Source organism: Felis catus, chromosome B1 (assembly GCF_018350175.1).
Source record: "Felis catus isolate Fca126 chromosome B1, F.catus_Fca126_mat1.0, whole genome shotgun sequence".
NCBI lineage: Eukaryota > Metazoa > Chordata > Mammalia > Carnivora > Felidae > Felis > Felis catus.
This window is the reverse complement of record NC_058371.1, coordinates 99,677,830-99,693,730: the sequence shown is the minus strand read 5'-3', so window position 1 is coordinate 99,693,730 and position 15,901 is coordinate 99,677,830. Positions and strand designations below refer to the sequence as shown.

At 38.0% G+C, this 15,901-nt stretch overlaps 1 protein-coding gene across 3 annotated transcripts in view; it reads right to left on the bottom strand.

Annotated features, from left to right (window-relative positions):
* Positions 1-12,707, bottom strand: part of ANKRD50 (ankyrin repeat domain 50) — a 32,511-nt gene extending 19,804 nt beyond the window's left edge. Inside the window, exons 1-2 of one of the 3 annotated variants that reach the window (XM_006930874.5) lie at positions 12,569-12,707; positions 10,110-11,056 (exon numbers count right to left, since the gene is read on the bottom strand). In XM_006930874.5, coding sequence (XP_006930936.2) covers positions 10,110-10,621 — 512 coding nt within the window. In that variant the 5' untranslated portion in view covers positions 10,622-11,056; positions 12,569-12,707. Of the gene's footprint in view, positions 1-10,109; positions 11,057-12,522; positions 12,540-12,568 lie in introns of those variants that run through there. The other 2 variants (XM_045055891.1, XM_019828994.3) reach the window with 2 other exon arrangements.
* Between the last annotated feature and the right edge of the window lie 3,194 nt (positions 12,708-15,901).

Here is a 15,901-nt window from a genome sequence, read left to right as displayed (position 1 = left end):
ATCTAGATTTAAAGTAAATATAGCAAAATAGGTAGGTAGATGCATATTTGTTTTCTTATTTTATTTATTTTCCTGTATAAATGATAAACTTCAGGGATAGGAACAATCATTTTCTCCACAAATTCTTTTTCTGCAACCATTTCTTGTACTTGGTGTCATTAACTTTTATGTTTCAATTCCTGTGAAGTCTATGGTGTGCGAGTTGTTTCTCTCGCTAAAGTAGCAATTAATAAACATCATAACTGAGATTTAAGCTACAAACATTTTTTCTCTTTTCTAATGAATATAAATTTTAAATGATAATCTCAGAAAGATTTATAGGAATGAAACTATGAAACACAGAAGAAACTAGGGATTTATAGAAGATCGGCAAAATGTGACCTCATGATTCACATCATAGAATATAAATCGGATGCCGCTAAAAAGTTTTCCATTTTATAAAAATTAATTTTAGCATACATTGTAAGAAACAACAAACAAAATAAAAAAATACTGGTTCAAATGGATCTCGTCATTAATAACTATATAATCTATATGTATAAATCACTCTGCAGAAAAAACATGTACTATTTCAAACGGAATGTGGTTAGAGCAACACAAATTATAAATGTGACCAAATTTATGATGTTTTTTAATTAAAACATAGTTATTCCCTCAATTCAAGAAATAGTTACTGTCTTCTATAGTCTATGTTCTGGAGATATAAAGGGAACAAGTCAGGCAGGTAGTCTGCTCATTCCAGTAGGTAGGCAGAAAGTCAAAGTAAACACATGAAGCAAAATAACTTCAGATCATGCTAGACACTGAAAATTAAGAAATAAAGAAAACAAAGTGGGAGGATCTGATTTAAGAAACTGACTGGGTGGGGAGATGTCTCAAAGACTTGATGGAAAGGAAAGGTTCTCTGAGGAGGTAATATTAAGGCTGGCACCTAAGTGATACCAGACAAGTAGCCATATAAAAATCTGCTGGCTGGAATGTCACCTATTTCAAAACATGATAAGGGTAATGATGTGGATGCAGAACAATGAGCAAGGATGAAAGTGATACAAGCTGAGGTCAAAGGGTAGGCAAAGACTGGACCATGTAAAGCTTAGATTTTATTCTTAAGGTAGTCAGAAGCCATTGGCAGGTTTTAAGCAGGTAACTAATTATGACCTGATACTTTAACACTTTGTAAAGATAAGAGGGACAATAATAGCAACAGGAAGACCATTTTAGGAGGCGACTGCAGCAAGCTAGGCAAGAAAGAATAGGAGTAGCGGCAATGGGGATGCAGAGAAGCGAAGGTACTTTTATCATTGAAATAAAACAAAAGTAGCTAATGGATTGAGTGTAGTGAATGAGTGAAACTGAGGGATCAATGATGATTCCTAAATTTTTGAAGAAAATTACGGGTTTCGATATGAAATATTATTTCCTTAGTTTTTTTATTGTTAGCAATTTTTACAACAGTGGCATATCATTGGTTCCACATCTCTCTCATCTTCTTGAGCCAAGAAGCTAACCAAGGCATGTCATTCTCATGGTGATGCTAGAAGCAAAGAGGATAAGCCCAACTACTCGTGCACATTTTAAGCCTCTGTTTGGATCCTGTCTACTGACATCCCACCGGCCAAAGCAAATGACATGGTTGACCCAAACAGAAAAAGGCAGAGAAGCATACTTCTCCTCTAGTAGAAGGACTTCCAATATCATACGGCAAAGACCAAGAATACACGGAGAGATGAAGAACAAAAACAAATAATTCAATCTACCACAGTTTCCATGTATTCAAATCATGAGTCATAACTGTAAAAGGTCAGTAGTTTCTGGAAAGCTCCAAATCGTTCTTCTAGATAGCCACAAGTAACGTATAATTAGTTCTCTTAATTAATACTTATTTTTATTAAGCAATTACATGAGCATTTAAAATCCTATCTTTTTACCAATGATTATACTTAACTATACACATATACAGTAGAAAAAAATATCATTAGAATATTTCTGAGATTAGAATAACATGAAAGACAAATTGATTTAAAATTTAAGACAATTATATATCGTATGGTCAAAGATAACTAGGACAACTGTAGGGTAAACAGGCAACCAATCAGAATATATTTCAAAGATATATTTTTTAAAGTTTTTTAATGTTTATTTATTTTTGAGAGAGAGACAGACAGACAGAGTGCAAGTAGGGAAGCGGTGGAGAGAGAGAAAGGGAGACAGAGAATCCAAAGCAGGCTCCAGGTTCCAGGCTCTGTGCTGTCAGCACAGAGCCCAATGCGAGGCTCGAACTCATGGACCGTGGGTCACGACCTGAGCTGAAGTCAGAAGCTTAACAGACTGAGCCACCCAGGCACCCAAAGATATTTTTATTTTTTAATGTAAGCTCTATGCCCAACATGGGGCTCGAACTCACAACCTCGAGATCAAGAGTTGCATGCTCTACCAACTAAGCCAGCCAGGCACCCTTTAAGATATTTTTAATGGCAGAAAAGTATTTACTTATTTTACTTCATAAAATCAAACCACTTTACCATCTAGAAACCATCTTATTTCATAATTTTTTTTAAAAAACAGCAAAAATGCTAAAAAAAAATCTGAAAAAAAACCCTGTAACATAAATAACAAAAAAAAATCTATATCCTTATTATATATATGAAGTTCTTACTAAACCCTAAGAAAAATAAGAATATTCTTACTTCTCATATCTCCGAAAGACTTTAACATTCTCTCATATGCTTAAAATGTTTCTTGAAACAATAAATGAACTTATGTGTTCTAATCAAGTTTTGGAAACACGAAACATACTTTAAAAGAACAAAATGAAATTATCCAGACCTTTCAATAGAGGTAGGCAGAGAAATCTGAATTTGTTGTATAAGTTATCACAGTCCTCAGAAGAAGGACCTAAAGAAAGCACTGTTTTACTACGGTAAAACTGGCCAACTATGAACAAAAGGAATTAGAAGATAGAGAGGCTAAAATTACTTCTAGGAGTAGATAAATGATATTCTAGATTAGGGTAAAAGATTCAAGAAACATTCCAAGAAAAGGATTAAATTCCTTAGAATAAAGTAATATAAGAGAAAATAATCAAAGCAAACTCTAGAAACAAGCCTAGGGCAGTGCTTCTTAAACTTCAATATGCACAGGATTCACTCACTTAGGAAATGGGTTAAAAGGCAGACTGAGATTCAACAGACCTCAGATTCTGCATTTCTAATAACCTCCAAAAGTAATGTTGATAATGTTGATCTTAAGATCACACTTTTAAGCAGAGTCTAGGAAACAAGAATTAAGAAATAACTTAGATAAAGAGTCACTTTTCCCAGATTTCCAAATAATGATCAGGCTTCAGATTATATGCTTTTATCCTGTATCCTTCCATCTTGGCACTTGTTAAGCCTGCATTTCTACATTTATTTTTGTGATTATTTGTTCAATGTACTTCCCTCTCGCCCCTACCACTTAACTGTTTGGCTTACAACTTTAGCCCTGACACTGACCACTTATCTGGCACAGAGCAGGTGCAGAATACGTTTCAGAAATAAATGAGTGAGCCAATGAATAGAAATGCTGAAAGAGATGCTGATTTGAAAAACACAGCAAGGTTAGTGAAGAACACTCCAGTGAAAAGATACATGTTGATCAGGGCGAGGATAAAAGCTGTTGACGCAGATTTGATTGCTGTCACATTAGATATGTTGGTGCAGATTTGATTGCTATCATAATAGATATGAACGCTGGTAGCCATGTAAATAAATAAAATTATTGAAGGAATATGTATAAAGAGAGAAGATCTAAGTAAGCTTCCATGGACAAACACCGAGAGAGTACCTAGAGGGAGAGAGACCAAAGAACATAGAGGATTTTGAAAGGAAGAAATTACAGATAATGAAAAAAGTTCTAGAATGTATCATCTAAGGCTAAGATAGAGTGAGCAATGAGTTCAGAAGCTACTTTCTGTGAATCAAACATAACATCTTTCTGTGAATATATACATATAGAAGTCAGACTTCAGTAAGTTAAGAAATGAGGTGACACATAAGTAGTAGGACTTGCATACACAAATTAGAGATGATATGAAGATTTGGTAGGAAATAAAAAAAATACACTTTTTGTCAGACTACTAGGAAACAGGTTTGTGTTTGAAAATGCCAGTAGCAGCTAGGCTGGCACATATGAACAGGTAAAGTGGTCGTGGAGTAGAATAACAGAGTTGGGGGGATGAATCAAATTAGGGCATGTAGGCCCCAGCTGAAGACAGCAGCTAACATGGCTCCACGACATTACTGATTCAAGAGAATGAGAACCTAATTTTGTCAAAATTTCCACCTTTTTTCCGAGAAAAACCAGAAATCTGGATGTGTGTATGAAATTTCCTGAATTGGGTAAAAGTATTCAACCTGTAGGGAATAACTTTACTCTCTCTGGTCTAAAACAAAACAAAACAAAATAAAACAAAACAAAACAAAACAAAACAAAACAAAACAAAACAAAACACAGAGTTACTAAGAAGGAAATGGAAGAATGGCCAAGCAGAACTAAAAATGTGACTGAAATTAAATAACATAAATATGGAGGAATATGTTATGCCATTATAGCATAAGTGATTAAAGGTTGAGGAACGGTTCAGCAAATTTTACGGAGGAGCAACAGGAACCAAAGGAAGCAGCACTTAGATATGAAGCATAAAAAAGAACCCATCAAGGGTAGAAACAAAAGGTTTTAGGAAGGGAAAGTGGGAGGTCCTGAATGAATGGCAGTCCATCTTAAAGTAAAAATAACATGGTCAAAAGTTGGAAACAACAATTTGGTGAAAAATGACTATGTTAGACTAAAAGAAATGTAGAATTTTGATTTTGAAAATTACATTAATTCATTTATTTCATTTAAAATGTGAACTGCAAAGACACTTTACAAGATCTTTTAATCTGGTAATATTGAAGAATGGATAATGAAGGCTATCTTAAATAGTACTAGTTATACCAGACAGACGATGGAAAGGGAATATTTTGCCTTGAAAATACCCCACAAAGGAGGGTAAAAAGGAAGCACACGTTCCAATCTCATTCTGTTCTTAGTCCCTTTGTTGAGTAAGCCAAAAATACTTGCAGCCAGTTGAGACAGAAGATAGACATCTGGCCACTTAAAACTATCTGGACCAATGCCATATTCATACATGCTAAAGAGTACACATGGCAGGTTAATAAATTAATAATCACTATACCAGTCTGGTCTACACTGAAAACTGACCTAAACGATATAACATTTCAATTCCCTTCCTTATGCAAGAGCTTCAGCTATCCTTCAATTAGGTTCAAACATATTCTAGATAGGTAAGTAGCTTTATTCCCTCATTCAAATGATAATCATTTAGCACTTACTACATGCAAAGTGCTGTTCAAAGCACTATGGTAAATATAAAAAATTAATCAGTCATGAATAACGCCATGAAGAAGCATATGCCTAATAGAAGAGATAACAGAAGATATATGCATAAATAACTAAAGAAGCTAAAAATCTAAAGAGATACAACTGAAAAACTATAAATGTTCAAAGAGAAGGAAATAAAAAAATCAGAAAGAAGATTCAACCACTTGAGGGTTCCTATTTGACATAAAACACAAATGTCAGTTTGGTCTTCCAGTTTCCGATTCTTTTCTTAACAAGCTACTCTCACTTAATGAGCCTTTCACTACCAACACAACTTTTTTTTTGGCTAAACTCTCAAAGTTTAGAGTCAGTTACCTAATTCTTCATCACAATTTTATTCCACTTACACATTACACAGAACAAAATCTTTTTACTCAAATCTGGAAAATTGACATCACACATAGAAAACTAATAACCTGGTCTGGCAGATTTTTAACTAGAAATAAAAATTAGAGAATAGTGTCTACCAGAAGCAAAAATTTGTATTTCCCAGTTCCACATCCATTTAAATCTCCAAGAAGATCCATGGGTGCAATAACTATGACAGTAAGATTCAGAAAGGAGTTTCTAGTTGAATGAAATAATCATGTTCAGTTGTGCTTCTAAACCAGTCACAAGATCTGAAACTACTCCACTCCTTCTCACTTTCCCTAAACTTAGATGCCTTCATACTTCTGTCAGAAATAACTGGGATTTGGCTTACATTTATATGACTACCAGGAAACTCTAACACAAACTCTAGAAAATACACAAAATATACAAAGTTTTGCAATAAGAGTGTGAAGGGAAAGGCAGAAGGAAAGAAATCAGCCTTTGGTTTTCAGGTAAAAATGTTAATTGTCATCAATTAGACCATCTTAGTTCCACCAACAGAAATGAGAAAAAAAAAAAAAAATCTAAACACAGTAACAATAGCTTTGCACCTTAACTAATCAAGATAGAAAAATGGAAAAAGGAAAAAAAGAAATTAATAGGTCTTCATTCATCATTCCCTTTAGCAGATCATATAATTCCTTACACTAGTCTTAAAACATTTATGTGTCGCATGAACACTGTAACAGGCATTTATCCCAAATATTATTTCTCTTTATAGAAATAAGATAAATATTATAATAAGAATTTAAGCTCCATGAAGGCAGGGTATTTTGTCTGTTCAACTCACTGATTTATCTACAACTGAACTGAACACACAGAAGGTTCTCAATAAATATCTCCAGCTCAACTGTGTTTAAAACACAAAAGGCTCTCAAATATTTGCTGTAAGAATTAATGAAAGTCAGAATAAATTTTGTGACTACTATGTCTAAGAATTGTGATATCATGTCAGAGGGGAAAGAAAGTAGCAGCATTTAACTAGATTAAAATGACATTCCTCTCATTTTTCTTATCATAGAGAAAAAGTGATTTCAATACACCAGCAATTAACAAGTTACCACATAGTATATGATTTCATGTAAGAAGTTTTTTGTGGCACTACGTATTCTATCAGTATCATTAAACATAAAAACTAGGTAAATAATTAGGAAGTAAAACTGAAGAAAAGTTTATAAAATGCATTCATTACGGAATCACTTCTCTGTAATTTCCCCAACTTTGTTCATCTGTCAAGAACTCAGATTTCTCTTTATCAATTTTCTATTACTATTAAATTGTTTTACAAATGAATATATGAAACCATTAATATTATCAAGTGTTAGATAGATGTTAAAAAAGTAATAAAGTGGGTTTTGAATTTTTTTTCAAAAGCAAAAAAAGATTTTATTTCTCTTTGTTTATATTTCATCTCCCATCATATCACTTTGATCTCTGTCTCTCTCAAAATATTATAACTTCTTGAAAGCAATGATTATCTACCTGTTGAATTACATTTCTCCCTGCCTACACAAAATAGATTCCTACTAAAATTCTCTAAGGCCTTATTTAACAAAAATCAATCACAAATAGAACCTACTGTAATAGAACCTACAATAAAATCTTGGCTATCCAAAAGTAAAGGCTTAGATTATCTAATGCCATAGACGATGCAAAAATATTTCTCTTTAACTGTATTGTATTCTCATACTTGCATTTGACTATGGTTATATGAAAGCTTCAGAGTCTTAGAGGAAATGTACTCTATGAATTATCAGAAACAGTTGTTACAGTATCAGAGTTACCTAATTTATTTAATGATTAACTACTTTAATGATGAAGAAAGAAAGTAACCCAGGCTTTTGAAAGATCCAGGAGATTAAGATCACCAAAATGGTCCAAAAAGAAAGGCTGTGCTTCCTCTACCAAAGTACAGCCTGGGAATACAAAGTGGGTAGCTCTTTCTGTCAATCAGAAAATCAGCACCGGTGTGGTTTTCACATATAGCTCTAATTGCTTCTCATTTCTCTTCAATTATTTGATAACTAAAATTTACACAGGAAAAAAAAAAAAAAAAAAAAAAAAAAAAACAGGACCATCTCAGTAGACGGACCTTTTTCAGGAAAACCTATGATACCATACAGAAAGGTCTGCTCAAGATCAGAATATAGCAAAAATGTACAATTAGACATGATTTTAAATATTTAAAGGCATTAGAAATTTACATATAAATTTCAATAAAATAAAATGTATAATTACCGAATTTAGTCGGACTAAGTTTAACGTAGTTAGCTAAGCTCTTTGAAACTGATTTTCTAAGGTGTTAAATCCAAGTAACTTCTAAGAAATGAAATTATAAGAAATGAAAATTCAGCTCTTCAACTAGTGACAGTATCTTCAGAAAAAGTAGGAAGTCAATAGGAAAAGAGCCGCTTATGCCCAGAGACTTTTAAGTCTCTTAAAAGGTAAAGTTTTACATATTGAAGACTACGTTATTGAATAAACACATTCCATATTTAAAACTGTCCACTGAAGCCAGTATCTCCTATTTGTGCACCAGTTATCACCTAACGGATTTCCTTCTTATTTAAAAATGATTGAATACTTTTAACCCTGATGTTGGTGGCTAAGAGCAAAAGATAAGAGATTTGCCCTGAATTTTACTGGACTGCACTTAAACATTAAAAAATCTGCAAGAATAGCACACCTCTCAAAGACGCATCTCTTTGGCTGACTTTTTTTTTTTTTTTTAATGCTTTTATTTATTTCTCTTTGGCTGACTTTAATATACCCCTCCCACATTTGAATTCCATACCACTATCCATAAAGATCATTCCAGACTACTGCTCTGTCACTTATATGGGCAATCTGAAAACTCCACTCAAATCACAACTGTGACACACCCCCCTGTCCTCCACAAATTCTAATCTACTCTCCCCCTCTAGTCCTTCAAAGAATTTCTATGATTACAAACCTGTATACATGCACACATTCTTCAAATCCCAGCTCTGCCTGCCACATACAAGACTGTAACCTTGGACAAGTTACAAAGCTTTCTGTGTCTCAGTTTCCTCATCCATGAAATGGGAATAATAACAGTACCTACTGCATAGGATTGCGATGAAAATGAAATAAGTTAATATTCGTAAATCTTTTAGAACACTGACACATAGCGTTTGCTATTATTGTTAATATTTTCAACACCACTTAAAACTTATGTTTTTCATACCATTAAATCTGAAGACATCATAAAAGCAAATATCACTCATTTCACAGCAATTCAAATCCTACTCAAAAGACTCCTAGAGACACACAGAGAGACAGACACATACAGCCACATATACACACACGTATGCTAACTTCCATCGCACAGTATACCTACAGCTTTGGGGAACAAACTTCCACCTGCTAAGAGCTACTTACTGTGTAGAAATAAAAGTATACACAAAATGAGTAATTCAAGAAGCAGTGAGTCAATAGCAAGCACAAAAATAACAATCTGCCTGCTTCTTTTAACAAGCAGAGGGTTGACAGGCAAAAAATTATTTTCAAGGCATGTCTTCTTGAATACACTTTGAATCTGCAACAACTCTGAAAAGCAACTTACTCCCCTCCTAGACCACTCCATCTACCAAAGGAAAAATGCTTAATTGAGGTTAGAAAAAAAGTTGTTTTTCATATCACTCATTAAAGTAGTAAAATTATGCCAGATTTTCATTATTTTATAAATATCACATATTTAAAAGTACTACTTAACTTTTTGTTTACTCGATAGGGGAATGAATCCCAAACATAGATTTTCTTCAGATTCTCAATGGCCAATGATCTCTTTCAAAAATAACTTGAAGAAAGACTACTATAAGCAAAAAAGATTAGATTCTACGCTGAGAGTTCCTCTAAATTCAGCACCATTTATAACATGCCTTCCCTGAAAATGCAGCCTATTTTCCAAGCAGCTAAATGGTTTTTTCCACCATAAGAAATATCCCTTACCAATTATAGATAATACTAGAAAAATAAATAAGTAAATAAGCAATTGTCCTAAGTTTGAAATAAAAATTAAGTTTCTGTTTCATATTCTGTTATTGAAGAAGTAAAAGAAAAGACATACTTTTAATTCATATCCTGTGCAACATTCAAAGCTTAAATTTTGTTTTGTTTTCGATACTCAAAGTAACACGTGTATTTACAACTACAGATTATCCCCAAATGCACAGTAGTACAGGTACCCCACAAAATTTAAACAGACAAAAAACTAAAACAAACAAACAAAAAACCTAGAAAACACGTTAATTTTTGCTTAGAAACCAGAATCATGGCATTCTTATTGTTACCTTTTAAATGCTTCAGCTGGGTTCCTTTCACATTCTCCAGGCTGTAACAGGCTTTGGACTGCTGGATCCCTTAGCTTATCCTCATATCCTTGGAGTAGTCCACTGCGGCAGATCTGGGCAACTAGACCTCTAATAAACCCTCCAACACACAAAGTATCAGAGTCCTGGGCTTTGCAGAAATGAAAGGCCAAAGCCTGGCGATGTAAACCTCTCTGCAAGCTCGTAGGTGAACTTGGCCACAACAGCTCAGTACATAGGGCTGTCTTGCCACTGCCAGGCCCTCCTACCAACAACACACCCCAGGCAGCTCCTTTTCCAGAGACAACACTAGCATTATTCCCAGAATTCATTACAAGGGATGGTGTGTTGACAGCACTATTGCAGCAGTTAGTTTTCTCCTGGAGGCAATGCTGAAGCTTGTGGAAAACCCACTCCCTACAGTAAAACTGCTTCCCCTGCAGTAAACTCGTTTGAGCCATTTTGCAGACTTTCTCTTCCCAAGGATTAGTCATAATAGGTTTCTTATCTTCAACATTTGCTAGATCCTGGATACGTCAACACAGGTCTTTACATCCATTAGGACATAACTTGCATATTAAGTTGACTCTGAATGATACAGTAACCAGTTACAGTAAAACTCAACAGCCAGAGATGCCATTTGCCAATCGAATGTGCATGACTTTATTTAGCTCTTTACTCTTGATTATCAGCAGAAAATATATTAGTTTAATTGTTGAACTGGTGGAAAATTGCCTGGTTCCAAAGCGTGGCAATACTTTTCCTAAATCTTGATGGGTCACATAACTCCATGGTTATATCTGGAGTTTATGTGATTGTGGATGTTTCAAGTGTGCAGATGAGACAATACATCTGGAAAACTAAAGATAATGCCCAATCTTTCAATGTGTACAAAATGCTTCTCCAGATTCCAAGTGTTAATTCTGTATCTGAAAATTAGATGCAGAAAAGATGTCCATTACAGTAAATGCCATCAAAGCGATCCCACTTATACAGTTGATAGGTAGCTCTGTGTTTGTTGTTGAAGGATAGTCACTCTAAGTACTAGACCTTGCCATTTTCAGGCATCTGGGCAACTGCCAGGGAGGGAACTGTTTTAGATTAGGGTCTTTCATGTGGCAGAAAGGACAGGCCACTGTTAACACATCCTTAATCCAAAGTATTGATAAAATGCCATTTTGTTGGAGCGTTGATTCTTAATGAACCTGCTCACAGGTTCCTAGCTTTAAGATATCTGGGAAAGCAACAATTTCTACAAGTAACTAAAATAAAACAAAAATATCTTAGTGCATAATATTATATGTTAAGAGCTTACTTACTTAAAAGCTTACAAAAGGATATAATTTGCCAGTTAAAATAATCTCAAAAACCCACATACTTTAAGAAAATCCATATACTTCATCTTTGGCACTTTAAAAAAGTTGGACAATTACCCCCAGAATCATAATTCCACTTTCCTTTCTGTATTCTACTTTCTCTACGGTTATGCTTCCCAAGCAGCTACATTTTAATCCAGTTACCCTGGATTTTTAAAAAAGGCTTTATGCACACACAGTAACATCCTTAACTCTAGCCAAAAAGGTCTTTCCGACAAGCTTGGTAGAACAGCGCCAGTTAAAGGAAGCTCTATTAAATTGCACAGTCCAGCCAGTCAAGGACTCTGTTTACTCGACTAGTCACACTTCTTTGTTGATAGTTTGCAAAATCTAGGGGATGATTACTATGGTTGCGGCTGGATGGGAATGGGTTAAAAAAAAATAGAGGGGGAGGATGGGAATAATCTTAACACGAATGATAAAGCCAAATACAAGTACAACGTGAATCCTTCCTTCCTCTGCGCCAAAGATAAATGTTTCGGATGGGGGTGAGGAACGGAATCTACTACTGTGGCCGGAGAAAAGGCTGCCGGGGAGAATTCCTTCCGAGACAGAAAAGGGATAAGGAGTAGAATGCTTCAGGGCTGGTGGGTGTTTGCCTACAGTTCCGGCCTCTAGTTTCAGCTGATAGACAAAAGGAACTCCGGGATTCCCAGAGACGGGAACCACCTTCGGTTTGAGCAGCCTCAAGGAGCCACAGGGGGGCCACCTCGGAGAGGCCACGGACGGAGGTGCAGCCTCTACACCGAGGTCTTCCCTTCCAGAAGGCTGGGAACGCCCCAACACCCCGCCCCGCCCCGAGATTTTGGGGTGTGTCTTTTGGAGGGGGAGGGGGTGCCCGACGCCCTTGCCAATCCCAGATGAGGGGTCGCCTTCCAGTCGGCGCCCAGTTCTGCGCCCCCACCCCTCGCGCCGTTCCCGCCCCCACCGGACCCACGGCGGAACGAAGGGGACGGAGACTGCAAAGGGTGGGTGGGTGAGTCAGCCTCGAGCCCAGCCACAGCCCCCGAGCTTCCGACCTGAGAAGGGGCCTCGCTTCTACAGCCGATGCCGCCCCTCGGTTACCTCGGCCCCAGCCGCCGCCGTGGCCGCCGCCGCCGCCGCTGCGGACTCTAAGCCTCAGACACTTGCTCCTCTGAGAATCCGCGGCCGCCAGCGCTCTCGGGACTCCAACTGCAGCCTCCTCCTCCTCCCGGCCTGGGGCACGCTCTCAGCTCCGGATCCTCCTGTTGGCCCCCGGCAACTGCCAGTTCCAGCTGCCCCAGCAGCCTCGGTCGTGCTCCTCCCAACCCCCACCAGCCAACCGCCGCCGCCGCCGCCGTCAGGGCAGTGACTGTCTCAGGCAGCCCGGGACTCGGCCGGCTCCGCCCCGCCCCACTCCGTGGCCCCGCCCTCCAGCCCAGGCCCCGCCCCCACCCGACCGCTCGGCCTTTCTTCGCCCGCCGGCTCCTCCCCTTACTCCTCCCCTCCCCCTGCGCGCCGGCCCTTCGCCGCCGGTGCCTGGGCGTGTGCGGGCGCCTGGACCCGCTGCCCGCCTCGCGGGGGAACCTTTCTGGGGGTGGCTTTCGGGCCCCGCCTTTGTGGGGGGAGGAGAAAGGGGCGGGGGCTGCGTTCTCACGTCCCCGAGCTCACGCGAGTCGCTGCCCCCACCCACCCCGTCACCACTCGGCCCCGAGCCTTTCTTTGTCTTTCAGGCCGAGGACTCGCTGGCTTTGGGGGCCATATCCGCTCCTACGAAGGGCAGTTGAGCTGGGAGAGTTGCCCCTTGCCGCCTTCTTAACCCCCTTGTTCCAAAGACCACTCCAGACCCGTCCTATTCTTCAGTCGTCTGGGTTCCCTTTCAATCCATTAAATTCCGGTGATGCTTTTACTTTCTCAGCCTGAGACTGAGAGAAGCAAGGGAAGGACTGGGAAGAATATTGTAAGAATAAAAAATAGTGGGGCTGTAGCGCGACATTCCCATCGGCCTCATGAAAAGGACGTGGCCTCCACCAGGTGGAGGTTGAAAGCAGTCATGAATCGGTCTCAGGCTCCTGTCCTTCTGGACACTTGGATGACCCGCAGAGGCCACTCTAAGGGAAAGAGTCCATGGTCGAGGTCAGACTGTAGAATCAGATAAACTGTCCTAGAGGGCCTGACTACAGGCAGTTACTGTTAAACAAGACAGGCCAGTTGTTTGCACTCACTTGGACCTGGGTTATTTAGATTCCAGGTTTCTGCTGGGAAGGTAAATGTACTGTCATCTGACAGAGTAGAAAATGTGCTATCTTTATTATTTTATTATTTATGCTAAAGCCATGAGTTCTCCATCTCCCGTTCTCCATTAATTTCAATGTTTATTTCCTAAATGTTAAACCAGCCTCCCATCTGGTTTTTCTGGAATTGCCAAGTACGACTATCCCACTTACCTAGAAAAGCGTATAACCAAATAGATTGTACTTGTGCTTACCCTTCCGTTCTGTTTATTACTAGCCTATCCATGGCATTTGAAGCTTGTTTATCTTAACATTTAATTCATTCTTTTGTGACTTCTGAGATTCTTTTCCAAAACACAAGCAAAAAAGGCAGAAGATATAAATTCTCCAGAATTAGAGAGATGAAAATTGATTTTTTTAAAAAACTACAAGTTTGATTTACATTTGCTTAAGCAATTTTAATTACCACTTAGCTTGTTTGCCATGCAGCTTTATCGTCATTGACTCCTTCAATGACATTTCATGGCTGTAATATTATATGTTTAGAGAAAAAATTTAAATAAGTATGTACATTGGGGCGCCTGGGTGGCGCAGTCGGTTAAGCGTCCGACTTCAGCCAGGTCACGATCTCGCGGTCTGTGAGTTCGAGCCCCGCGTCGGGCTCTGGGCTGATGGCTCAGAGCCTGGAGCCTGTTTCCGATTCTGTGTCTCCCTCTCTCTCTGCCCCTCCCCCGTTCATGCTCTGTCTCTCTCTGTCCCAAAAATAAATAAACGTTAAAAAAAAAATTTAAATAAGTATGTACATTAAACTATCATTTCCATTAAGCTATTTGCTAATACAATAATTAAAATAATTTCTGCCCAATAGAGAAGTTACAGAAACTTAGTTTAGTGGGCCTATTTTTTTAATGATAACTAACCATCTCAGAATGCTGGTTGAAGTAGCATCAGCGATAACTGAGCTTTAATTAACCTTCAGACTCATTTAGAATTTTTTTGCTTTAAAGTTTATTTCACATTCCACTTTTATGGCTTTTGGCTTTTCATAATAGAAAAATTCCTGAAGAGCAGGGTCTTTGCCCTACACAGCCTTGCATTCCCAGCACTTAGCAAGGTTCCCTACATGTGAAGCCTGTCTGTTCTTTCATTCTGACCATTACTTATTTATAGCATTCCAGTGTACCTGGCATTTTGCTGTGCTTAGTAGTAGGTTATACACAATTGTGGCAGGATGAACACAGTTTCTTAAAGTCTAGGGGTGTTGTTGAAGGGCAAAGGAAACTTGGGTTTACTTTAGCCTTCCTTTCTTTTCAGAATATCCATTTATCTCCCCAATTTTTGGTATGAAGCAATGATGTTTTCTGTTTCTTCCACCTCCTCTAGACTGTATTTCTGCCTTCAAATCTCTCTCACCAAATTCCTGAAATCTCCATTTTGGGGGGAAAAAACACATATGCATGTATATTAGACATATATTTAGACATATATTAGACATGTGTACATGTATATATCTAGTATGTGTCAGAGAATCCCAAGCAGGATTTGGGATTTGTCAGTGCAGACGCTGACCTGGAGCTTGATCTCACAAACTGAGAGATCATGACCTGAACCAAAAGCAAGTGTTGGACACTTAACCAACTGAGGTACCCAGGCACCCCAATGACTTTTTTTTTTAATTTTTTTTCAACGTTTTTTATTTATTTTTGGGACAGAGAGAGACAGAGCATGAACAGGGGAGGGGCAGAGAGAGACGGAGACACAGAATCGGAAACAGGCTCCAGGCTCCGAGCCATCAGCCCAGAGCCCGACTCGGGGCTCGAACTCACGGACTGCGAGATCGTGACCTGGCTGAAGTCGGACGCTTAACCGACTGCGCCAGGCGCCCCAATGACTTTTTTTTTTTAATTTTCTCTGTAAGGTCTGAGGTACCTAGTAAGTTTAAAGCAAACTCTAATAAATAAAATATATTCTCAATTTAAAAATCTTTATGTTGAAATGTGCAAAGTTTTCAACCCAAATCTTTTCACAGGTGTGTTCTCTTTTTAACCTCACTCAAAGTAACATCATTCAAGAAACATTTTTACAAGACAAAGCTCATCATGTACATTCTCTTTATGTTTATTTTGATAGTTTCAACTAAATTTAGATACTGCAAAATTATAGGTCTTCTCATTTTTTGATTTATTTATTTTGATTTACTTGT